This window comes from Oncorhynchus keta, chromosome 29, assembly GCF_023373465.1.
Source record: "Oncorhynchus keta strain PuntledgeMale-10-30-2019 chromosome 29, Oket_V2, whole genome shotgun sequence".
NCBI classification, from domain to species: Eukaryota; Metazoa; Chordata; class Actinopteri; order Salmoniformes; family Salmonidae; genus Oncorhynchus; species Oncorhynchus keta.
This window is the reverse complement of record NC_068449.1, coordinates 27366844-27393398: the sequence shown is the minus strand read 5'-3', so window position 1 is coordinate 27393398 and position 26555 is coordinate 27366844. Positions and strand designations below refer to the sequence as shown.

At 41.6% G+C, this 26555-nt stretch overlaps 2 protein-coding genes across 9 annotated transcripts in view; both read right to left on the bottom strand.

Annotated features, from left to right (window-relative positions):
* Positions 1-2568, bottom strand: part of LOC118362657 (fermitin family homolog 2) — a 90154-nt gene extending 87586 nt beyond the window's left edge. For 2 of the 7 annotated variants that reach the window (XM_052486343.1, XM_052486345.1), the window contains exon 1: positions 490-920. The gene's annotated coding sequence lies outside the window, so the exon portion shown is untranslated. Of the gene's footprint in view, positions 1-489; positions 921-2368 lie in introns of those variants that run through there. The other 5 variants (XM_052486346.1, XM_052486347.1, XM_052486344.1 and 2 more) reach the window with 4 other exon arrangements.
* Positions 2569-5376: 2808 nt separating this feature from the next.
* Positions 5377-26555, bottom strand: part of LOC118362656 (phospholipase DDHD1-like) — a 42090-nt gene continuing 20911 nt past the window's right edge. For both annotated transcript variants that reach the window (XM_035743175.2, XM_035743176.2), the window contains 9 exons: positions 15951-16060; positions 15352-15458; positions 12320-12582; positions 12056-12131; positions 11775-11924; positions 11409-11473; positions 11131-11303; positions 10382-10591; positions 5377-10030 (listed from right to left, as the gene is read on the bottom strand). In XM_035743175.2, the coding sequence (XP_035599068.1) occupies positions 9849-10030; positions 10382-10591; positions 11131-11303; positions 11409-11473; positions 11775-11924; positions 12056-12131; positions 12320-12582; positions 15352-15458; positions 15951-16060 (1336 nt within the window). In that variant the 3' untranslated portion in view covers positions 5377-9848. The remainder of the gene's footprint in view (positions 10031-10381; positions 10592-11130; positions 11304-11408; positions 11474-11774; positions 11925-12055; positions 12132-12319; positions 12583-15351; positions 15459-15950; positions 16061-26555) is intronic.

Sequence of the window (26555 nt, the reverse complement as noted above, 5' to 3'; positions counted from 1 at the left end):
AAGTCAAATGTATAAGTTATCTTATAAGCCATTTGAAGAATGCTTGTGATATCACTATGCTTGTTTGGAATTAACAGAGGACGCAGTCAATGATTCAATAACCAAATGAGAACAAAGGGTAGGCTTCAGGCCTAGTTATGGCAAACAATAACACTTCCCATTTGTGTGTTCACCTGCTTTTTCTAACGGTAAAGAGAGCCATTCAAAATATGAAGTTGATTACGTAAGCAGCCCCATGCAAGAACTCCTGAGCACACAATATGGTCAACCAGTAAAACATGCCCATAAATTAACTAAATTAAGTTTCTTTAAGTAAAAAGGAAGTTAAAAACACATGAATCCTAATTTATTTACCAGATATAACCAGTCTTTTAATGCGCAGTAGGTGTACAAAACTCAATTCCTAGCAGCAGAGTGAGCAAAATACTGACAAGGCTGCATTTATTGCGAGCTGGGAGGACGAACATTTAAATCAGTGTGTCCACTCACCTTCTGAAATACACCAAGCCAAATCCAAAAAGCCACTAAAACTTCCGAGGATTCGATAGTCAACACGTTTTTTTTTCTTCTAAATCATGTATCTAGGTCTGTTCAAAGAGAAAATCCCAAAGAACTCGTCCAAGTGAAGTATCCCAAAGGGTCTCCTCAGGCTTCAGCTAATGGAGTCCAGCCGTCTCTTTTTCGCCCTCCCTCTTTCCACCAGATAACGTCACTCAATGCTCCAGCTCCAATCCGTCTTTTCCTTTCAAATAGTGCAGCAGGGACTCTCTCCCGGCAAGATCAGTGCTATCTGGGATCCTTGGAACGTCCCTATGCCACTGAAGTTTAAATATAAAATGGTATGGGTAGGAGTTAAGGTCAGGGTAGGGACGCCCCAAGGAATCCGGATAGCACGACCCGACCGGTCATCCCCCCTGCTCCTACTATACTTTCTTTATCCGTCATTGGAAGGGAAATGTTACAATGTGACGCGGGAAATTACGCACATGTAATTTATAATTTTTATTACAATCGGGTCCGTTTCTCGCTGGTATTTTCTTGCCACTAGACTTGGAGTTTCAATTGTCCCCAAATACAAACTCTTCTTTAGAAATACATTGGAAAAATTACAACTATGATATTGTCTGTCGTTTTATTCCATGCTTTCATTCATAATTGACTAATTTGAGGAAATGTCAACAGTTTGGTAGGGAATAACAAGGGCATATCCGCTGCTGCATGCCTTTTATGGAAATAGTACGGAGCTTGCGGTGGTACATCCGGTGACCGCTATGGGGCCTACAGAATTGCACACAATTACTCATTTAAAAAACACGTTCAAAAGTCCCATCCAACTATCAAATCCAGAGACGGAGCCCACTGGTCTAAAATACAATGTTGCACTATGTCGCTCTCACTGTAAATATGTTACAAAGTGTCCAGTGTCCAGTCTTAAATACGATTTGGATAGGCCTATCTACTGCTCATTAATTTTAATTAATAAGGTGTAATGGCTATTCATGTGTAATTACATTATTCTGACATGCAAACATTTGGAAAGAAGACATCTGGGAGACTATGAGGAAAGGATCAGAAGATAGGAGTTACATAGTTTAGAATACACAAGATCAAGCACACACAAAATAACATTTTTTAATTTCATTTTGAAAGTCATCTTTTATTGACAAGCTATACGTGAATTATTGATGACTAGAGCTGGAAACACATCAGATGGCTTCCACACCGTGAACAATATCAGATTTTTTTTTAGAATGATAGACCTACAACAAGAAATGGGCAGCTGTTTTAGTAAGTGGTGTCAAGTGTGGTCACGGGACGTTTCCAAATGTCCCTAAACCTCTCCAAAGGGGCACATGTCTGTAAATGAGATAACCCCAGTGCTATTACATATTTGCAATCCCTAAATGTTATTTGTTCTGTATAAAAACACAATTTCTACCATATCAACCTCACGGGTGTTATGGGTATCCAGGGTACATTCAGGTGTCCTTTCAATCTCTCCAAAGTGTCCCGAATGTGGTAATTGCACTTTTTTTGCACACTGGATGTTAAAAGGTTCTAGCCCTTGCTTTGTCCCACCCAGGTCAACTGCATAGCCCTGGAAAGCATATTTCATTGACTACAATACTGTCAAGGTGCCAAAGTAGCCACTCCCGTGGAATGGATGCCTACAGCGCATAAGAGGGCAACGTCATATTTTTGATGCGCAAAGATATATAGTCACTCCGTGGACATTCGATGTTGCCAATAAGTCATACACCAATAACATTGGTAATAGGCTAGATCTGTTCCTACCAGCCTCCGGATTAATTTGATACCTCCCCTGTAGCTATTGCTCAAACACAGACTAAATCGACGTTTACTGTACCTTGTAAGATGTTTGTAGATAACGTAGCATAAAATAAAGATTTTTACTCTGGGGACTGGTGATCAATAACGGTAGGTCACAGGCAGACAAATAAAATATCCTCATGATCTGTGGAGTCCCGGCTTTCTGTGAGTATCAACGTATTCAGTGTTTATTTAGTTTATGCTTCACAACGAAAACCGAAATGTAGGTAGCAATCATCTTGAAATGAGGTCATCGGCTCAGCCTGCCCTTATACATTTGTTTGCCCATATATGGTAGTAAGTCACAACAAAGATTTGAAGGCACCGATCAATAGCCAAGATACTCAGCTTTCCGCAGACACCCTGCTTTTGCAGATGGGGGCTAACGTTCTCATACCAGAATTAATTGTATAAAAAAAACATATCTAATAGGGTCCCCAAATTAGGGGAATATACATTTAAGAGGTTTTGAATCAAATGTAAACTGTTTATCATAACAGGCATTGTATTTGTTTTCCTGAAATTATGTTCTACCCTCTCCTCTTATCAGACTGACATTTCCTGTTCATTATTTTTCTTGAAGCATAGCTAAATCAAATAAAGAGAAACTCTCGCCCCTGTATTTTCATTTCTGATACATCATTCCAAGACCAACATGAGTGTATTGTACACCATGGGCCTACAGTTTGAGTCTTCAGCCTAAATGATGAGAAGATTAACAGGCACGAGTAATGGACGATTAAAGGGCAGAAGAATCAACCCCCCATTGAAATAAAACCCTGTTGAGTCTGTATGGATACCTAGCTATTAGTTATTATAAACAAAATAAAGCACATATCAATGTGTGGAATTTGTGTTTTTCTATCCACACACTGACTCCACCACTCTAGAGAATGACATATTTATCCAAACTACTTGTTGATATGCATTCAAAGCCATAGACAGACAAATGGCTAGTTTGGCAAAGATTGAGTTGGTATCCTTTTTTCCCCCCATTGCATCTGCTCTTCTGCACAGCAGCATGCACTCCTGCTCCAAGTGGTCAGGGGCAAGGCATGAATCATCTGGGTTTCTGGCTCTCATCTAGTGTTCTGCTCTTACTAGCTCCAGCAAAGGAATTTGGGCCTCAGACTATGGTCTGCATCAAAGCGATTTATAACCTCTCTCCTGCTGCTCTGAACCCCTAGTCAGAGTCTGGCAGCCAACCCATTGCCTTTTATAGGCTCTGTTTAATTGCAGCGTAAACATTTGGAATCAGATGCAGCGGAGCCAGGAGTGGGGACTGGTGCTGCAGAGCAGGAGATAGTACTCTTATACTAACTGTACTGTCTGCGTCAGGTTTCTCTGTAGTGTCTGACTTTCACACAACACTGGTCTAGTGTCGGTCTTGAATTGTGGTGGCATTTACATCCCTTGCTTTTGTAAACATGAAAAACCCTTTCAAATTATTAAGTTAAAACAGTTGAATATACACAAAAAAGTGTATCAAAGATATAACCGTTACATTTTTTTTTAACCTTTATTTAAGTCAGTTAAGAACATTCTTATTTACAATGACAGCCTACCGGGGAACAGTGTGTTAACTGCCTTGTTCAGGGGCAGAACGGCAGATTTTTTTCCTTGGCAGCTCGGGGATTCGATCCAGCAACCTTTCGGTTACTGGCCCAAAGCTCTAACCACTAGGCTACAACACACAACCTTCATACCGCAAAACTTTCTATTTATGCATTTTTAAAGTACTTAGTGTAAGCGTATTGGCTTGTCCCAGTATTGATGTAGTAGTGACAAGTTTGGGGATTTAAAGAACCCTAAAATGTCTCACTGGTGTTACCATAATCAGTGTTAGTACTCCTACGGGTGGCACACTGCTATCATAATGGTAAACATGATTTAAAGTCATTAAGCTGCCATATTAGTTGATTTAGACAGGAAGACATACCCAAATACAAATAGAGAAAAAAAGTGACATTTTTCAAAAATGCCATGCCCAAATGCCAAAGCAATTCAGGAACGACCCGTCACGAAAATAATCTCAATCAAATCCAGACAGTCAATTACTGATGTGGAACTTGTACTGTATCCTCTAATGAAGTTCACACCAGTGTCTGTAATCAAGTGGATATGGCAGTGTCCAATGGAAATGTGTAACTTTGTACTTAAATGACACAATCCTGGCAAACAGTCCTAGATATGGACATAAGCATTTAGCTAGAAAGTATATTACAGTGGTATAGCATGGTGTACAGACAGTCTGACACTGCCAAAGTATTTGCATGTGATTTAACTAGGAGTTAGTACTGGACAAAATAAATGAAGGGTCGATCAAGTACATCACTCTATAAATCCTTTGTAATAGCTCAGATATACAGACCACCGCAGGGCTGATCAGTAACTGACTCATGCCAATTCCTGCCTCATTGTTAGTGGAGAGAGGAAATGGACTTGGGAGAGGTCTCTGATGACCAGATGGTCAACGGGAGCCATTGATTTAGAGGAACTCATGGGGAGGATTGCCATCTTGTGGCAAACCCTAGAATCAATTGTATTGCCATTTTTTTTGCCATGGGTATTGCAGTCCAGTGTTTGTTGCATTCACTTAACTTTTAACTAATCCCAACTCTGCTTTACAGATATTGTTTAAGTGCACTTGGATTCAACTACTGTACCAATCTATATACATAAAAAGTGTTACCCAATATCTTCAATCACACAAAGCTCTATTCATAAACTATCAATCAGCTATTGTGGTGTGGTTGGGAAGTCTGTGCAGTGCAGAGGAAAACATTTGATATAAGGTTCAAAGAAAACAAATAGCAGTATAGTGCTCCAACAGAACCGGGATACTAGCGAATCGTTCCTGCTTAATATTTTGACAATATCTTCCTCCCTCAGCCTCGTCCCAGACCCCCCTTCCACACATTTTAGCACCTCTCATTCAGACAGACAAGACAGTCCAGAGGTCAGTACAGACCTTCCTCTCAGATATCATCATCATTGGGACATGACAGAACAACTTTAAAAAGAAGCAGATGGGAGAGTACAGAATAAAATAAGAAAAATGTTTTAATAAAATAAAATGTTTTGGATGGCAGTTTGATTACAGGCATGGTGGGTTATTGAACAGCTCTAGGGAGTCACTTTTCCAGCAGAAAGTCAAAGTAACAGTCTTCCTGAAAAAGGTTGAGTTCATACAGTAGACTCAGACAATGCAGACATTCCAAGATGGTACTTCTCATTCTGTGGACATAATCTGAAAGGCAGAGCTCTGGGGCATATCATTAGGTGGAAATTGTTTTGTAACAGGAAAACAAGGCGGTACTATCAGAACTTATCTAATAAGAACACTGACGTCTATATTTCATCCCAAACATACTGTATTCTACAGTGTGCCCTACTGAACACAACCGGTTTGACAGATGATCCCTTAGGGTTCAAAGGTGAACCAAAGCTCTCAATCTGTGGGCGACTGTGATAGACCAGCTAGCTACTGTACTTTGACTTCCCTGTGGCTTCACTAAATGTTCAGAGCTGAGATGGTCAGACAATAACAGACATATCCCTGAGGTTTGTGAAACCTCCCTGACAAGAGAGTCCCAAGACCATTATCAAAACAGAACAAAAAACAGAATGTGCACATCAAACTATTTAAACTCATTTCTTCAGCCAATATATTTCCGAACACAGTTGACATTCGGTGCTTGCCTGTATTTGAATAAGGTTCACCTTGTGATAGCTGGCCTGATGTATCGGAAACATTAACCAACCACAATTATGATAGTCCCCTCCAACCATCATTCTATACCCCATACCCAGCAGGTATCATTTTAGCATGCAGAGACATCAGTTAAACTGTCCTTGACCAGTATACTTAAACAACATGTTGGGGAGTGTTCAAACCCTTCATAAGAGATAATTAGTTGCATGACTTCCCAATGTGGAAACAACTTGATTTAAATGGAAGAAAAGAGGCATAGTCTTTCACTTCCGTCAGACATTTAACAGAAACACACAAAAACAATAAGATCTATGTCTAAAGCGCTCCTGTGACATTTATAGCCATTGAGAATGTGTATCCACCATCAACATTCATTCTTAACAACTCCAAGTCATTTTCCCTTACTGCCCATGACATCAAGAGTTGTTCTCTGGTCCTCTTCAAGGCAGCCTGGTCTGAGTCCACTTGATTTGATTCACAAAATAGGCCCCACTAACATTCACACCACTCTTCTGCAATGATCCCAAGTGAGCACATTCAAAATAAAAACTAAAAGAAATCCATTGTGTGGATTACTAGAGCCCAGCCTTTAGCAAGAGTGTGTGCTATACATATTATTAGACAATTAATTTGACTGTTATTCGGATAACAAAACATAGGACATACAGGGAACGCTACAATGACAATGTGCAGTGAGCAGCACACACAAACACACAAGTTAATTTGAGGTTAGTACCATTTCATCATCCCGCATCTTATTGCAAAAAACGGTTTATTTAAAAATATGCCGTGTGTTTTTTTTTAGATAATGAGCAGCCAGTGCCAGACCATTTGAATGCAGCTTTAGGATTTCAAACATCTTTCGGCAACACTGCAATAACCTAGATGAGAGACGCATTTACATTTAAAATGACCAGATGGGATGCAAAGTGATTCAGGCATCATGTTTCTCTTTCTGAGCCATAAACAAATGTACTGAGCTTGTTTAACTTTGCATATTGTTCTTGGAAAAAGTGACTAAAGCTGAATAACTAACCTGAAGCCCTTTCGTAGAGGGAAAACGCTCTTGTATTTCAACATGCTCTGTTCATACTGGCTTAGCCATTAAGAGTAAAGCACGCATAAAATAACAGTAATATTTGGCCACCTGCTGAATTCCCTGTTCCCTTAAAGGCCCAGTGCAGTCAAAAACTTAATTTCCCTGTGTTTTATATACATTTCCACAATATGAGGTAGAACATTTTCAAAACGATGATAATGCCCTTTTAGTGTAAGAGTCGTTTGAAAAGACTGCCTGTTTTAGTTGGATTGAGTTTTGGCTTACCTGGTGACATCACCAGGCAGTAAATTAGTTAATAGTCCAATAAAAAAAGAGAGTTCCAAACTTCTTTGCCAATAAGAGATAGTTTTCAGTTTCCCCTCCCCACTAAGACCTCTCACAGACAGTCCTTGACAAATTCTTGTTGAGAAATTGCTCTTTACTAAGAAGTAATTTTTTCTATAGGACCTTTTTTAATTAACCAAGTACTTCATTTTTACCCCAAAATTATTTGATATTGATAAAACAGCAGCATTGGACCTTTAAGGGATCTATGTTAACACTACTATATATTTGAAAATGATCATTAAAAATAAATTGGATAAAAAATATATACATCCCCTTTCCATTTTATTGATCAGGGAATCAATGTAAATATTTTAGTGCCTGAAGGTCACTTCCTGTTTATAACCTTTAAGGTTTCTTAGGAGAGTTTCTACTGGCTCAAACCTGTGAGTGACAGCTCCTCCTTCCAACCACAAAATTAACTTGGCAAGTCAGTTCAGAACAAATTCTTATTTACAATGACAGCCTACACCGCCCGAACCCGGACGACGCTGGGCCAATTGTGTGCCGCCCTATGGAACTCCTAATCACGGCCGGTTGTGATACAGCCTGGATTAAGCATTGACATGATCTCTCTTTGACACTTGAATTGTATACATTAGGAGCAAATTAGACTTCAGACTATCCATCTGAACAGAACTGACTTCACCTGTGTTTTGGTTAGAATGAAAAGTTGCTCTAACATAAAATGGAGGGTACATTTCAGAGCACCATAAGGGACCTAACATTGCTTCTCGGTGACTAAAAGAGAAACAAAATTACATTTAATGACAATAACGTAAGTTACTAGTCAAGGCTGGCTACAGGCAAAATGACACTCACCAAGCTTGACTTTAACATGGACGGATGTCTGTGTCACTTGAATGTCCTGCTGGCATTGTATGAACGTCATCTGAAAATCAAGTCAAAGTCAAGCCAGTGCCACTCACTCACTGGAGCCAAAGATGAGACCTTCAAATGTACCTCAAAGAAAACAGTTTGCCACACAGCGCCATTCAGTTACTAAAACCAAAGACATAAAGTAATGCTGTTACACAGTTGAAGTTGGAAGTTAACATACACTTAGGTTGGAGTCATTAAAACTTGTTTTCAACCACTCCACAAATTTCTTGTTAACAAACTATAGTTTTGGTAAGTTGGTTAGGACATCTACTTTGTGCATGAATCAAGTAATTTTTCCAACAATTGTTTACAGACAGATTATTTCACTTATAACTCACTGTATCACAATTCCAGTGGGTCAGAAGTTTACATACACTAAGTTGACTGTGCCTTTAAACAGCTTGGAAAATTACAGAAAATTATGTCATGGCTTTAGAAGCTTCTGATAGGCTAATTGACATCATTTCAGTCAATTGGAGGTGTACGTGTGGATTTCAAGTCCTTACCTTCAAACACATTCTTAAAATAAAGTGGTGATCCTAACTCACCTAAGACAGGGAATATTTACTAGGATTAAATGTCAGGAATTGCAAAAACTGAGTTTAAATGTATTTGGCTAAGGTGTATGTAAACTTCCGACTTAAACTGTACGTCATCTAATAACTTTGTTGTATAAAATGGCTTTTTGCAGAGCTTTGTGTGAGGCTCATGCTCACTATGGTCACTCGATGGTCAAATGGTAATGAAAAGGAGGAACACTAATTTCCAAAACAAATAAAGAAAAAACTAACTGTAGTATTATTTTCTTATTGAAATATATTAACATTCTATTATAGAAATAACATTTAGACCCCTTTGAAAGTTGCATTGAGTTCGCTCAGACAGTAACATACGTTTTGAGACAAAGTTACACAAATTTCATTTCCTTCATAAGTCTTTCCATTATTTGAGGGTCCCAGTATCCAGCCCAGGTTCTTGTCGATGGAAACGTAACTCCGGGTAAGAAGATACAGACCAGTGTGGATGAGGGAGGTTACCGAGAGGTCCAGGCTGGCTTGTGCATCCCACAGCTCCGTAAAGAGTCTGTGGAGGAGAGTAGAGCTTTGGGTTGGGCTGAACTATGGCTGAACCATGCCTGCTACACATGAGGGGGGTTCGAGACTGGTACATCCGAGAGGGCAGCAGTTTCAGACAGAGACTGTGATCTTAAGAGGAAGACGCCTTTGGGAGCGTGCAATGAAATCTCTGACATACTCGTTGGCAGCTGGAAGGATATATGGAGGTTACTATCCCCCATGCTTCACAGAGCATGCATGGGGACTGGTCATCACAGTGACAGGCAGGCTGCCCCCCTTAGGGGGGCATAATCCAATGTGTCACCCTTGGGTGAATGTGTATCCATCCTAAACAGTACAAAAGGAGGTCTGTGTGTTAGTAGAAGTGTGTCAGTATAAAACTAGTTAGAGAGAATGGAGTAACAAAGGGTGATAAAGATGCTATGTGTGAGTATGGACATGGTGAAGTCGCTCTGTGCGTTTACTCTGGGTCAGGACTGTCTGAGGGTGGCGGCACGTTGGCCTGCTTGTATATGAACGTCAGTAGGAAGAGCGCAATATCATGTGAGACCCAATAGGCTGTATGAGAGGTCACCGCTGACCAATAGCGGCTCTCCACAAGGCCCTCACGGAGTTCAAAGTCGATGCGGCGCTCCATTTCCACTGTAGAACAAAGAGACTCACTGTGAGAATACATTTTAGACTAACTACTGTATACCGCATAGGCCTACCTGTCATAGGCCTAACTTCTACACATTGAAAAGGGTACTTAAAAGTTAACATGGACAGTGGCTTGCAACTGTCAAGCACTCTTATTGATGTGAATTAGCATGATGTATTCCTTTTCCACAATTTTTTAAATAAAACAAATAACTTTTAGGGGGGTTGAAAGGGGTGGGAAAGGGCACTTGTTATTACATGGATCACAATACAATTATTCCTGAATCTGTCATTTTTTCCCCACTCAAAACAATTGTACACCAAACTATGGGGTTGAAATGTAGTTCAACTAACCTGAGTGGTCTATGAGTGTGGAGGGGGACTGGGACAAGGTGGACGACAGGCCGTAATCTGATTGGCTATCGACGGTCCTCTTCGGCTCCTCCCCCTCTGGGGTCCCGGCCTCGATGGCACAGGACACTCCGGAGGGTGCAGACCGAGAGAACCGAGAGAACAGGATCCCTCCTATTCCCTTCCCTATACTGTTACCAATACTGGCCGCTCCTAGACAGACAAGACAGAGAGGGGGCGGAGAGAAAACAGCAAAGGCTTAATTTTAGATAGGGTGCAACAAAGGTGAGTGAAGTCGACCCAGTACTACAGCTCTAGTCTTTACATGCTCTCTCCACAAGATGGCAGTGTTACCAGTGTCATCTCCAATGATCAGTCAGTTGGATCTGTGATGGAAATATTGTAGAGGGAGTCCAATAATAGATGTCAACTCCATCACAACAGCCTGGGAACATGCTGAAGCACATTTAAATGGAACCACCTGCTTTGTCTGCTCAGGACATGTTGTGCTGTCTACGAATACCTGCTGTACAAATGACTGGCTGTAAAATCTATGGGAACCTGCTGAGTGAGGTAATCTTACAATGAAGTTGATTATTTCTGTTCTAGCTTTGTTTGAATCTGTGTGTGCAGGTAATGAAGGCACTCCTATTCAAGCGTTTAAGGTCATTATAAGGTGCATGCAACATGCATGGTTATTTGATGCAACAAAGTTCTATACAGAGAATCAACCAGATGACTGACAGATTTACCTAGTATGCTGGCCTTGCCCATGCTGGCAATAGACTCTCCATAGTATTTCCTGGCCAGGACAGGAGAGGTGGAGGGGCTGGGGATGCTCTCTGTGTCCGACGTCGGGTCCTTCTGCGGGTTAATGAAGGTGGGACGGATCTCATCGTACGGCGTGGGGTCTATAGCACTACACCTAGGACAAGAAAAACATGTCACTGTCCATAAAGTAAGTACTAGTTTCATAAGTTCATATGTAACAAGAGAATGAATTAAATTCATGAATTTTGTGAACTCTTACCAGTGTATCTGTGCAGGTGCAATGTTGCTGTAATGTTTAAGGATGAGGGGCTCCAGTCTGTAGGCCTGCAGGAGGGACAAACCAATCACCACCAGTCAATCTAGCACCCAGTCTATCCTCTGGTCAGGAAAAATCCCTCTGTATAATCATCCATAAGATGATCAAGGCTCAGAGCTGAGGGTTAGGACAGGGCTATTCAAATTTGGGCTTCGAGGCTGGTTTTACATTTTTTCCACTCTAACCAGGGACTGATTTATAATGCAATCAACTACCCGGTAGAAACAACTACCTGGTGTTTCAGCCCTCCAAGTCCAATAGAATAGCCCTGGTGAAGGGCATTGCGGTGTGTGTGTGTGTGTCTCTCACCACGGGGTCCGTGGGGTGGAAGATGTTGAATAGCCTCTGGCAGATGGAGCGAGGCAGAATGTGGTCCTGTTCTCCACTGTTCCCTGGTCTAATCCCTCTCAGGGCCAGGAACACTGCCAGGGGAGAGCCCATACAGAAGAAGTTCTCCACCTGGGGAAGAGTAAGAAACAGACACCATATCCTTCCTTCACAACTTTGCTAGTCATCTTGTTACTTTCTTATATTAACACCTTGGGTTCTGTGTCCTGGATGATTGCTTTTGAGCATTTAGCAGAGTGTACCTTAAATTTAAGAGCAGGGAGTGCTAGCGGTTTGGAGGCCTCCAGGCCTTGAAGCTGATCCTCCAGCTCTCGTAACCTGAGGAGGAGAGGGGGAGTTTGAGTAATACTGTTCCTGTAGTATTCAGACCATTAACAAAACACTCATACCACACGCCTTCCTACACACACCCCCCAAGCGGTCTCTAGACACAGTCGAGATTGTCACAGTTTAGAGGACTGACAGACACCCATCCCATTCCTCCCATGACCCACCACCCTGCCTACCTGTTCCTGGTGAGCTGCAGCTGCTCCAGTAGGCATCTCTCTTCATAGGACACCCATCTCAGGTCCAGCTCCTCCTCCAGATCCTGATGCTCCTGCAGACAGAACTTCACCGGGTCCCAGCCTGTCATGATGTCAAAGGTGATCACGCAGCCCAGAGAGTGAGACACGATGGAAACCTTGCCCCCCTTCTCCTCAAACTCTGGGTTCCTGGAGCAGAACAGGGTGTAGAGGCGGTTCAGCTCTGATGTCAGGCCCTTGGTGATCTGGAAATCAAAAGAAGGTAAGGGGAGGGTCAATTCAAATCTAATTTTATTTGTCACATGCACCAAATACAACCTTACCATGTAATGCTTACTTATAAGCCCTTAACCAACAATGCAGTTTAAGAAATAGAATTAAGAAAATATTTACTAAATATTCTAAATCAAATAAAGTGACAATACATTTACATAAGAATAACGAGTCTATATACAGGGAGTACCTGTACAGAGTCAATGTCCGGGGGTACAGGTTAGCCGTGGTAATTTGTAAAGTGACTTTGCATAGATAATAAACGGTGAGTAACAGCAGTGTAAAAACAAAAAAACAAAAAGGGGCGAGGGGTCAATGTAAATAGTCCAGGTACCATTTGATTAATTGTTCAGCAGTCTTATGGCTTGGGGGGGTAGAAGCTGTTAAGGAGCCCTTTGGTCCTAGACTTGGCACTCCGGTACCATTTGCTATGCGTTAGCAGAGAGAGCAGTCTATGACTTGGGTGGCTGGAGTCTTTGACCATTTTTTGGGCCTTCCGCTGACACCGCCTAGTATATAGGTCCTGGATGACAGGAAGCTTGGCCCCAGGGATGTACTGGGCCGTCACAGTACCCTCTGTAGCGCCTTATGGTCAGATGCCGAGCAGTTGTCATACCAGGCGGTGATGCATCTGGTCAGGATGCTCTTGATGGTACAGCTGTAGAACTTTTCAGTCTCATGGGGGGGGGAAAGGTGTTGTCGTGCCCCCTTCACATCTCTCTCGGCGTGTTCGAACCATGATAGTTTGTTGGTGATGTGGACACCAAGGAACTTGAAAACTCACGACCCGCTCCACTTCAGGCGCGTTGATGTTAATGGGGGCGTGCTCGGTCCTCCTTTTCCTATAGTCCACAATCAGCACCTTTGTCTTTCTCACACTGAGGGAGAGGTTGTTGTCCTGGCACCACACTGCCAGGTCTCTGACCTCCACCCTATAGGCAGTCTCATCTTTTTTGGTGATCAGGCCTTCCACTTATGTTGTCAGAAAACTTAATAATGGTGTTAGAGTCGTGCTTGGCCACGCAGTTGTGGGTAAACAGGGAGTACAGGAGGGGACTAAGCAAGCACCCGAGGGGCCCCCGTGTTGAGGATCAGTGTGGCAGATGTGTTTTTGCCCACCCTTACCACCTGGGGGTGGTCCGTCAGGAAGTCCAGGATCCAGTTGCAGAGGGAAGTGTTTAGTCCCATGGTCCTTAGCTTAATGATAATCTTTGTAGGCACTATGGTGTTGAACGCTGAGCTGTAGTCAATGAACAGCATTCACACATAGGTGTTCCCTTTGTCCAAGTTGGAAAGGGCCGTGTGGAGCGCGATTGAAATTGCATCATCTGTGTATCTGTTGAGGCGGAATTGGAGTGTGGATCTGTTGAGGCCGAATTATGTGAATTGGAGTGGGTTTAAGGTTTCTGGCGTGATGATGTAGATGTGAGCCATGACCAGCCTTTCAAAGCACTTCATGGTACCGACATGAGTGCTACGGGGCGGTAATCATTTAGGCAGGTTAGGCGATGCGGCCTAAATATTATATCACAGTATTTACATTTTAAGAAATGGACGGTATGACGGTTATTTAGTTTTTTAATAATAAAAGTTGTACATTTGCTTTATGAGTAGTGAGTGATCCTAGGGTGGCAACACATACATTCTAAGTGATTTTAATGGGTCTTTCTCCATTCTGATTGTTTTATACTGTACTGTTCAATTCAACTTCAACCCCCCAAAGAAATAATTTTCATACATCTCTACATTTGAGATAATTTCCACACTGCCACGTTGGGCTGCACGACAAGTAATCTGAGCCTTATTTTTAACCAAAAGTTGCAGATTGACTTTGCGATTTAGAGCAAAACACTTGGGTTAATGGTTGGAATCAGGGAAAAAGAATGTGTATTCTAATTATAGTTGGAATATAATAGTGGGCACTTTTAATATTGTTTGACATGACAACGAATGAAAATGCCAGGGAGGAGTTATTGTGACAGGAACTAATGTGTTGATAGGTGCTTCCTAGGGGACCCTATAATCTTTGACAACATTGAATGTTTCCTCTTAGCTACTTCATGAAGCTAACATACATCTGCTTTGCGTTTACCTCGAATTTAGAAGACACTGTTACACAAACAACATGCTGATTTAGGACTATACCATCACTGGTATTATCAGGCTGTATTTCTAATTACGCTTGCTCTTACTCAGTACATTTATTAGCTAGCCAGCTAGCTAGCGCTTAGCATTAGCGGCTAACAATCAGCGGCTTACAAGATTTAGGAACAACTTGATAAGAAAAGACAAACTAGCTTTTCGCAGATGGAAGAAACACAAGCTAATAGTGTCATTATAGAACGCTGGTGGGTTTATATTAAGAAGCAAAGTGAAAACAGCATTGTTGTCATCAACATTTTTGCATGTGCTGTATTGACCATGCAGACTGAACGTTGAAAATGTAATTGAAGATACAAGTTGTTCCGCGAATGTTTTGAATACACGTCCAGGTAATCAGTCTGGCCCCGCGGCTTTGTCAATGTTGACCTGTTTAAAATTCTTGCTCACATCGGCTATGGAGAGCGTGATCACACAGTCGTCTGGAACAGCTGGTGCTCTCATGCATGTTTAAGTGTTGCTTGCCTCGAAGCGAGCATAAAAGGCATTTAGCTCATCTTGTAGGTTCGCGTCACTGGGCTGCTCGTCAAGTGAGATGAGGGATTAAACCCACTGTGTGTGTATGTGTGTTTCAGTCTCACCTCGTCCCTGTACAAGGGGCTGGTGTAGTACATGATGTCCATGGCACTGCTGTTGAGCAGGTCTCTCAGTCCTCGCACCTTGTCTGGGGTGATGGAGTCCACTGTATCTGCAGGAAAACACACAATTCAACCATCAATACCATCTAGATATATTTAAGTATTTTTTTAGGGGAAAACCTTTGTTCAGCCCCCTCTTTTTATTAATCTATTATATTCAGATCAATAAATCACCTATTAACTTGGCTAAAACAGTTAGTAAAGTTATAGAATAGATATAGATACTATGTGCATCACAGACATATTAGGAAATTATAGGGAGTATGAGACAGGACAGGCAGAGGATAGCACATAGAAAAACAATTGTGTATGTTCCATCAGCGTGGGGACCTAAGATTAAAAATCAACATTTTTCCTAACCCTAAACTTAAAATAGCCTCGTTCTCATGGGGATGTTAAAAATGTCCCCACAAGGGAGAATTTTCCTTGTTATACTATCCTTGTGGGAACTTTAGGACCACACGAGGATAGAACAAGACCACACATACAGAAATACACAACTCAGAACAGACACACAATACACACACAAGCATTGACCTTACCCCCATCCAGTGCCAGTTTGGAGCGCCACTCTACAGGCAGAAACTCCACGTGCTCCTCTGTGTGCTCCGAAAAGTGCTTCTCCTCCATCTTCCTTACTGCCTCCCTTAGCCTGGACACACACACACACACACACCTTAGTTGCCATGTGCACAAGGATTGTCTCTTGCTGTTCGATCTTAAAAAGGTATCATTCTATAGATCGCATTTCATCTACGTTTTTCCTAATGCTCTGTGAAATGTTGAAAAAATACACTAACAAACAAACATACCAACATCAACACATTTTATTGTGAGCAAACATCATCGGCAGCAGGTTGTTACCGGTACATCATTACTGCTGGGTGAATGGCTTTACAATATGGTCCATATACACTCCAAGTCAACCAGGGAATCCTTTGTGCATTGTGTTTGCTCTCCCTTTCACTTATGACTATGTATGTTTGAGACGACTGACGTGCATCCATTTTACCACTCACTGACACAGTCCATTCACTCACAATGGCTGCTAGCAGGCTACGTTAGCTACACAAACAAAATTAGTGTGGCTGCTGTTGACATTGCAGGGGCGACCGGGGAGTGACTTCGGCCTAAAGGTGAACTGGTCTGTGACGCAACCTGGCGGTAATGCAGTCTATCATGAAGTCTGTCTGGTGGGCTTTTATGCACTTGTATAGTGGGCTTTTATGTTTAGAGGCTAGGTCATATATCATTGGCAAGCAGAATTTATCTTGAATGGCTAACTGGTGAACGGGGTCGTAGTACTGGCTTTAATGGTCTTAACACAAACCCCTTCTGACACATGAAGAGGATCGTACCGAGTGGCTGTCCTTATTGACCTCAGAACAAGCAGCCATGATTACTAAATGGAGAGGAGAAGTATGGAAGGAGAGATGCGGGAAGAGAGAATTGGCTGAGAGAGAGATAGAAAGGGTGATGTTGATTGAAAGCTTTTGAGTGTTGCTCGAGAGTGAGACACAGCCAAGCCTCCAGGGAGAGAAAAAAGGAAGAGAGAGAGGGGGAGAGAAAAAGACAGCTGGCTAGACATGGCTGATCTTTCCGCTTGAGGCTTGAGAGAAAGTCAATAGCCTGATCCTAGCAGTGTAGGGAATGAGGCTTACAGTCGGGGCTGGCCTGACTTGGTCTACTTTTGCTACCTGCTAAGCGTCCCTAAGCCCCTGGCAGAGAGAGGGACAGCACCCTCTGTGTTACTGTAAAGGGCCGGCATTGAGCAGTTGTGTTATTCCAGAACCTTCTAGGCGCTATATATATATATATATATATATATATATATATATATATATATATATATATATATATATATAAATAAATAAGAGCTATTAGGTCGGTCTGTCCTTTGTCTGGGTGCCAACAATAAGCCTTAAGTCATAATCACACAGGACTGCAAGTACATATTAATATTTATGTAACCATAAGAAAATACATAAACTCCAGCATCATCCATTTATATTGTTTGAAAATGTCAACCAAAATGCAGCATCACTTAAATGACTCAAAATACATTTATAAGAGTGTGCACTCCATTCAAAAAAATCATTACCAGGTAATTCATGTCAGAAATGAATGATTAACTGTTGTCTTGTACAAGCAGAGTCTAATTCCAAAAAGTGTGTCAGTGTGTCTCGTGCCCTGTCATTATCAGTCTGCACTAAAGAGATAATTTAGTTGATTACTGGGAGGAGATCAGATGATCTCCTATTGAAAGTGTAATTTCCAAAAGGTTAGCCTTTTGAGAAAGCAGAAAGCAAATGAAGGAGAACACAAAAGATAGAGATAGGGAAGTTGGAGAGGTGGAAAGAGAGAGGAGTTGGTAGAGAGCGAGAGAGAAAGAGAAGATAGACATGGAGGAGGGAGAAGACAAATGAGACCCACCCCACCACCTGGATGCTGTCTTTCTTTTCTTACATTGGATAAAAGACTCAAAGCTAGAAACAGGTATATCATACGTAGGGCTGTGGAGGTCACAAAATAGTCAGGCGGTGATTGTCAAGCAAATAATTGTCGGTCTCACGGTAATTGACCATTAGCACCACATTTAGCATCGCCTAGCTTCCACACATAGCCTACAAGCCAATGATGCAGACCTTTGAAATGTCTACATTTCAAACAGTCTAATAAATCCATGTAATATAGTCAACACCTTCACAATAAATCCATTATTTACAGTGGAAGTCGGAAGTTTACATACACTTACGTTGGAGTTTTTTTTTTTCAACCACTCCAATGTCTTGTTAACAAACTATAATTTTGGCAAGTTGGTTAGGACATCGACTTTGTGCATGACACAAATCATTTTTCCAACAATTGTTTACAGACAGATTATTTCACTGTATCACAATTCCAGTGGGTCAGAAGTTTACATACACTAAGTTGACTGTGCCTTTAAACAGCTTGGACAATTCCAGAAAATTATGTCATGGCTTTAGAAGCTTCTGATAGGCTAATTGACATCATTTCAGTCAATTGGAGGTGTACCTGTGGATATATTTCAAGGCCTACCTTCAAACACAGTGCCTCTTTGCTTGACGTCATGGGAAAAATCAAAAGAAATCAGCCAAGACCTCAGAAAAACAATTGTAGACCTCCACAAGTCTGGTTCATCCTTGGGAGCAATTTCCAAATGCCTGAAGGTACCACGTTCATCTGTACAAACAATAGTGCACAAGTAAAAACACCATGGGACCACACAGCCATCATACCGCTCAGTAAGGAGACGCAACAAACTTTGGTGCATAATGTGCATATCAATCCCAGAACAACATCAAAAGGACCTTGTGAAGATGCTGGAGGACAGAGGAACAAAAGTATCTACATCCACAGTAAAACAAGTCCTATATCGACATAACCTGAAAGGCTGCTCAGCAAGGAAAGAAGCCACTGCTCCAAAACCACCAGTAAAATCCAGACTACGGTTTGCAACTGCACATGGGGACAAAGATCATACTTTTTGGAGAAATGTCCTCTGGTCTGATGAAGCAAAAATAGAACTGTTTGGCCATAATGACCATTGTTATGTTTGGAGGAAAAAGGGGAACGCTTGCAAGCTGAAGAACACCATCCCAACCGTGAAGGATGGGGGTGGCAAGCATCAAGTTGTGGGGGTGCTTTGCTGCAGAAGGGACTGGTGCACTTCACAAAATAGATGGCATCATGAGGAAAGAATGTGGATTCTGTGGATATATTGAAGCAACATCTCAAGACAACAGTCAGGAAGTTAAAGATTGGTCGCAAATGGGTCTTCCAAATGGACAATGACCCCAAGCATACTTCCAAAGTTGTGGCAAAATGGCTTAACTTCTTATGGCTACAGGGGCACTACTGAGTAGCTTGGATCAAAGGTGCCCAGAGTCAACGTCCTGCGTTCCGTTCCTCCTCAAGACACAAAGGAATTCTCCGGTTGGAACTTTATTGAAGATTTATGATAAAAACATCCTAATGACCGATTCTGTACTTAGTTTGAAATGTTTACTGGAACCCCAGTACTAGACAGGTTAATTGATTTTATAGCATGTTTAATCTATGCAAATAAATTCTATGAATTGATAGTTCCTCTGTTTTATTTTATTCTGTAATAGGGTATATTGTAACCATGTGTTCAAGTTAATAAATTCAAAGTTGATTTATGATGTAGTGTAAGCTACACAATACAATTAAAATGCCTACTGGCAACTAAAGTTCTCCTCGCAAACAGTGCGAGGAGAGCAAAAATAATAAACATTAGGATATAGCCAACAAATATCTATATCACATATTCCTATTAGGCTATACTGAAATGTTTTGTTTGTTCCTGAACTGGCTAAATGGCGAGATATCCTTCACTACCACAAGTTAGTTCAACTTCTTTACCATCATTGCACAATCTGGGAGCTGTCCTTTCAGCACCACGAAGGGCGCTCCAATGGCTTAACACTAATCAAGATCCATTGCCTATGCCTAATAGTCTTACTCATTACTTAACATTATTACTCATAGAAGACCATCACTTCTCACAATGGTGCAGTTAGATAAAAGTTGAATCAATGTCTAAAGATCACACAATGATTAATTGGCCTTTTACATAACAGGACTGAATATAATAGCACAGCAGGCCTATAACGTTACTACTACATTTTTTTTTAAAAACAATTTCTAATGAGATTTTAGGATGGTTAGCTGAAGCCGAATAGTCACAAAAAAGATTGAGCGCCAAAACTCAGAGCGGGCAAGATATACAGTGCCTTCAGAAAGAATATACACCACTTGACTTTCTCCATTGTTTTGTTACAACTGGAATTTAGAAATATTTTTTCACTGGCCTACATACAACTCCCCATAACGTCAAAGTGGAATTATGATTTCACAAATTCATAAAAAATCTGAAATGTCTGAAAAGCTGAAATGTCAATAAGTATCCAAATCCTTTGTTACGGCAAGCCTAAAAAAGTTCAGGAGTAAAAATGTACAAATTACATTGACTCAATCTGTGCAATAATTGTGTTTAACATGATTTTTGAATGACTACCTCATCTCTATACCATGCACATACATAATTATATGTAAGGATGTAGCCTGAGAGAATGGCTGCAGTTTTACGGGCTCCTAAACAATTGGGCTATTCTGTGTGTTTTTTCATGTTTCTGCAACCGTCTCTTATGACCGTAAAGAGCCTCTGGACATAAGATCAGCGATTACTCGCCTCGGACAGGATGAAGATTTTTTATTTAACGAATCGGAGGCAAAAGATTTACGGCTCCTCTAGGACCAGGCCCAAATGCCGGTCATTCGCATGAAAAGGAGATGCCGATAGAGGGGGCGCAGATCCGGGTGATTAGTGAGAATTACTCGGCGAGTGAATAATCCACCTTTACCATCCGTCTTACTGGCGAACGTGCAATCACTGGAGAATAAACTGGATGAGCTCTGTTCGAGAATATCCTACCAACAGGACATTAACTGTAATATCTTATGTTTCACTCAGTTGTGGCTAAACAAGGACATGGATAATATACAGTTGGCTGGGTTTTCCGTGCATCGGCAAGACCGAACAGACACCTCTGGTAAGACGATGGGTGGTATGCTGTGTCTATTTGTCAAAAACAGTTGGTGTGTGACCTCTAATATTAAGGAAGTCTTGAGGTTTTGCTCTCCTGATGTAGAGAGCACGCGTGCACACACACACGAGGAAAAAAATAAACGTCCCTTTTTCAGGACCCTGTCTTTCAAAGAATTCACAAAAATCCAAATAACTTCACAGATCTTCATTGTAAAGGGTTTAAACACTGTTTCCCATGCGGGACAGGTACAGGAAAGCACAATCCCTCCATCAGTCCACAATAGGCTGAGAGAGGCTGGACTGAGGGCTTCTGGGCACGTCGCCTGTGGGCACAAACCCACCGTCGCTGGACCAGACAGGACTTGCAAAAAGTGCTCTTCACTGACAAGTTGCGGATGTCTCACCAGGGGTGATGGTCGGATCTTTTGCCTCCGTAACATCTCACAGCAAGAACTGGCAAATCTGGTGCAGTCCATGAGGAGGAGATGCAGTACTTAATGCAGCTGGTGGCCACCCCAGATACTGACCATTACTTTTGACCCCCCTTTGTTCAGGCACACATTATCCCATTTCTGTTAGTCACATGTCTGTGGAACTTGTTCAGTTTGTCTCAGTTGCTGAATATTGCTATGTTCATACAAATATTTACACATGTTAAGTTTGCTGAAAAAAAACGTAGTTGACAGTGAGAGGACGTTGACAGTGAGATATATAGTGTGAGATAACATTATATATATATATATATATATATATATATATTTTACGTAGCTGTCTATTTTATCACCACAAACCGATGCAGGCAATAAGACAGCACTCAACAAGCTTTAAGGCCATAAGCAAACAAGAAAATTCTCACCCAGAAGCAGCGCTCCTAGTGGCCGGGGACTTAATGCAGGAAAACAAATCCGTTTTACCTCATTTTTACCAGCATTTGACATGAGCAACCAGAAAAAGAAAAAAAAACAACTTTAGACCATTTACTCCACACACAGAGAAGCTTACAAAGCTCTCCATTTGGCAAATCTGACCATAATTCTGTCCTCCTGATTCCTGCTTACAAGCAAAAACTCAAGTAGGAAGTACCAGTGACTCCATCAATATGGAAGTGGTCCAATGATGTGGATGCAAAGCTACAGAACTGTTTTTCTGCCACAGACTGCAATATGTTCCGGGATTCATCCGATGGCATTGAGGGAGTATACCACATCGGTCACCGGCTTCATCAATAACTGCATTGACGATGTCATCCCCAGTGACCGTACGTACATATCCCAACTAGAAGCCATGGATTTACAGGCAACATCCACACTGAGCTAAAGGCTTCCGTGGCATGGCTTGCAAACTAATACGGATTACAAGCGGAAATACAGCCGCAAGAGCTAAATGCTTTCTATGCTCTCTTCAAGGCAAGCAACACTGAACAATGCATGAGAGCACCAGCTGTTCCGGACGACTGTGTGATCATGCTCTCCGTAGCTGATGTGATGAACACATTTAAACAGGTCAACATTCACAAGGCCGCAGGTCCAGACAGATTACCAAGAGGCGTACTCAGCGCATGGCACCATAGTTCTTTTGCCCAAGAACGCAAAGGTAACCTGCCCCGTAGCACTCACGTCTGTTTTAAAAAATATTTAAATTTGACCTTTATTTAACTAGGCAAGTCAGTTAAGAACAAATTCTTATTTTCAATGACGGCCTAGGAACAGTGGGTTAACTGCCTGTTCGGGGGGAGAACGACAGATTTGTACCTTGTCATCTCTGGGATTTGAACTTGCAACCTTCCGGTTACTAGTCCAACAATCTAACCACTAGGCTACCCTGCCGCCCCAGTGGTTGTAGCAATGAAGTGATTTGAAAAGCTGGTCATGGCTCACAAACACCATAACAACCCAACAGATGATGCAATCTATTACACTACATACTTCCCTTTCCCACCGACAAAATAAATACCTACGTGAGAATGCTGTTCTTTGACTACAGCTCAGTGTTCAACACCATAATGTGCTCAAAGCTCATCACTAAGCTAAGGACCCTGGGATTAAAAACCTCCCTCTGCAACTGGATACTGGACCACCCCCAGGTGGTAAGGGTAGGCAACAACACATTCGACACACATCCTCAACACGGTGCCCCTCGGGTGCATGCTTAGTTCCCCCCTGTACTCCCTGTTCACGCATGACTGCGTGGCCAAGCACGACTCCAACACCATCATTAAGTTTGCTGACGACAACAGTGGTAGGTCTGATCACCGACAATGATGAGACAGACTACAAAGAGGTTAGTGACCTGGCCGTGTGGTATCAGGACAACAACCTCTCCCTCAACATGAGCAAGACAAAATAGCTGATTGCGGACTACAGGAAAGGGGGGGGGGCAAGCACATCCCTATTCACATCAACGGGGCTGTAGTGGAGCGGATAGAGAACTTCAAGTTCCATGGCGTCCACATCACTAACAAACTATCATGGTCCAAACACACCAAGACGGTTGTGAAAAAGGAACCACAACACCTATTCCCCCTCAGGAGACTGAAAAGATTTGGCATGGGTCCCCAGATCCTCAGAATGTTCCACAGCTGCACCATCTAGAGCATTCTGAGAGACAAATCTAGGTCCAAAAGGCTCCTTAACAGCTTCTACCCCCCAATGAATAAGACTGCTAAACAGTTTATCAAATGGCAACCTGGACAATTTGCAATGACCCCCTTTTTTATGCTGCTTGCGGTTTATTAACTATGCATAGTCCCTTCAACCCTACCTACATGTACATATTTCCTCAACTAACCTATACCCGCACAGATTGATTTGGTACCGGAAACCCCTGTGTACAGCCTCGCTGTTATTATTGTAATGTATAACTTTTTGTATTTTTCTTATTTTTTTTGCTAATATTTTCTTACTTTCTTAAAATTCTGAATTGGTTAAGGTCTTGTAAGTAAGCATTTCATGCTAAGGTCTACCTGTTGTATTCAGCACGTGACATACAAATCAGGGAGGAGACAATGAATATCCCTTTGAGCATGGTGAAGTGAACAGTTTGGATGGTGTATCAGGACACCCACTCACTTCAAATATACAGACATCCTTCCTAACTAAGTTGCCAGAGAGAAAGGAAACTGCTCAGGGACAGCACCATGAGGCCAATTGTGACTTTAAAACAGTTAGAGTTTAATGGCTGTGGTAGGATTAAACTGAAGATGTAACAACATTGTAGTTACCCAACAATATTAACCTAAATCATAGTGCAAAGAAGGAAGCCTGTACAGAATAAAAGTATTCCAAAACAAGCATCCTATTTGCAATAAAGCACTAAAGTAAAACTGTTTTTAAAAAAGCATTGTGTTTGGGGCAAATCCAACACAACAAAAACATCACTGAGTACCACTCATATATTCAAGCATGGTGGTGGCTCCATCAGGTTATGGGCATGCTTGTCATCGGCAAGGACTAAGGAGTTTTTCAGGATAAACAGAATAGAGCTGCAGTAAAGTGCAGTAAAAATCCTAGAGGAAAACCTGGTTCAGTCTGCTTTCCAACAAACACTGGGAGACAAATTCACCTTTCAGCAGGACAATAACCTAAAACACAAAGCCTAATAGAGTTGCTTACCAAGACACTGAATGTGGCCTATTTACAGTTGACTTAAATTGGCTAGAAAATCTATGGCAAAACTTGAAAATGGCTGATCAACAACCAACTTGACAGAGCTTGAATAATTGTTGTAATAATTTCCAAATATTGAACAATCCAGTTGTGCAAAGCTCTTAGAGATTTACCCAGAAAGAGTCACAACATAATTGACTCAGGGGGTGTGAATACTTAGAAATATATAATTTTCAATAAATTTATCAATTTATTGGGACATGTTTTCACTTCATCATTATGGGGTATTGTGTGGAGATGGATGAGAACAAATCCATTTTTAATTTAGGCTGTAACACAACAAAATGTGGACTAAATCAAGTGGTATGAATATTTTCTGAAGGCACTGTATATTGTCACTGTCAGATTAAAACGTTGTCACTCAAAATGTGATTTAAAATGTAAAGGTTTTACAAGAATGTATACTATTGGTTCCCTTTTATGTCTGCAAGAAAAATGAAATGTATAAAAAAAATAGCTTGTCTTCAAAACTAAGTCCATTGGCTCTCAAAGTTGTTAGTCAAACCCCGTATCTCCACCACGGCTCTTGAAGTGCACGTCTTCACTCCAAAGGAGATTTTTGTTGGTGGGTTCAGAGGTAAATTGCACTTTAATTACCTTCTGCCTTTGTAATATTATATATTTCATGGAGTAAGATAAGTATTTCTCAGATATACTTGTGCTGTTGAAATTTTTTTTGGAGGGTGAGTGCAAATGAAATGGCTAGGCAGATAACTAGCTAGCTAGCCCGTTTGCTTTAGCTAACCCAAAATCTAACAATGTTTAATCTCCTGTTTTTAGCTTCCTATATTATCTCTGCTTGTTGGCCAAATTAACTAGCCACCTTGTCATTGGCATAGAGAGTGACCTGATGGAGAATGGGGCAAGAAAATACCTTTCAAAGTGGAAAGGGGAGGTTTAGAAGAGAATGTGGATGAAGGTAAATACTACCTTGGCAAGAAAAAGATGATTAAGTTGACTATGGCATTTGATATATGCACTGTCTGATTATTCCTTACATAATTCTGACCTAAATACTAACTTCGATGTTTAATTCCAGGTCGGCACAATGCATCACCGGGGGCAAACTACCTGCCCTCCAGGACACCTACAACACCCCATTTCACAGGAAGGCCATCAAGATCATCAAGGACAACAACCACCCGAGCCACAGCCTGTTCACCCTGCTATCATCCAGAAGGCGAGGTCAGTACAGGTGCATCAAAGCAGGGACCGAGAGATTGAAAAACAGCTTCTCTCAAGGCCATCAGACTGTTAAACAGCCACCACTAACATTGAGTGGCTGCTGCCAACATACGGACTCAACTCCAGCCCCTTTAATAATGGTAATTGATGTAAAAATGTATCACTAGCCACTTTGTTTATATACCCTACATTACTCATCTCATATGTCAGCATCGCCTACACATGGACCCAGACTGGGTCTCATATGTATATACAGTACTCTATACCATCTACTGCATCTTGCCTATGCCGTTCTGTACTACCCTATGCCGTTCTGTACCATCACTCATGCATATATATGTATGTACATATTCTTTATCCCTTTACACTTGTGTATAAGGTAGTAGTTGTGGAATTGTTAGGTTAGATTACTCGTTGGTTATTACTGCATTGTCAGAACTAGAAGCACAAGCATTTCGCTACACTCGCATTAACATCTGCTAACCATGTGTTTGTGACAAATCAAATTTGATAAGAACTTACTTGCATTCCTGAGATAGCATCTGGTGAACATCATGACGATGCAATTATGTGAAAGCTGCGCCCTAACCAGTCTGACATGATAAACGTCTCATAGAATGACATCAATGAGGGCAATCCAGTGTTTGACTTGGGCAGGAGCTCACCGGAGCGGAGTACGGCACCTCAAATGTTCTACTGCTTGA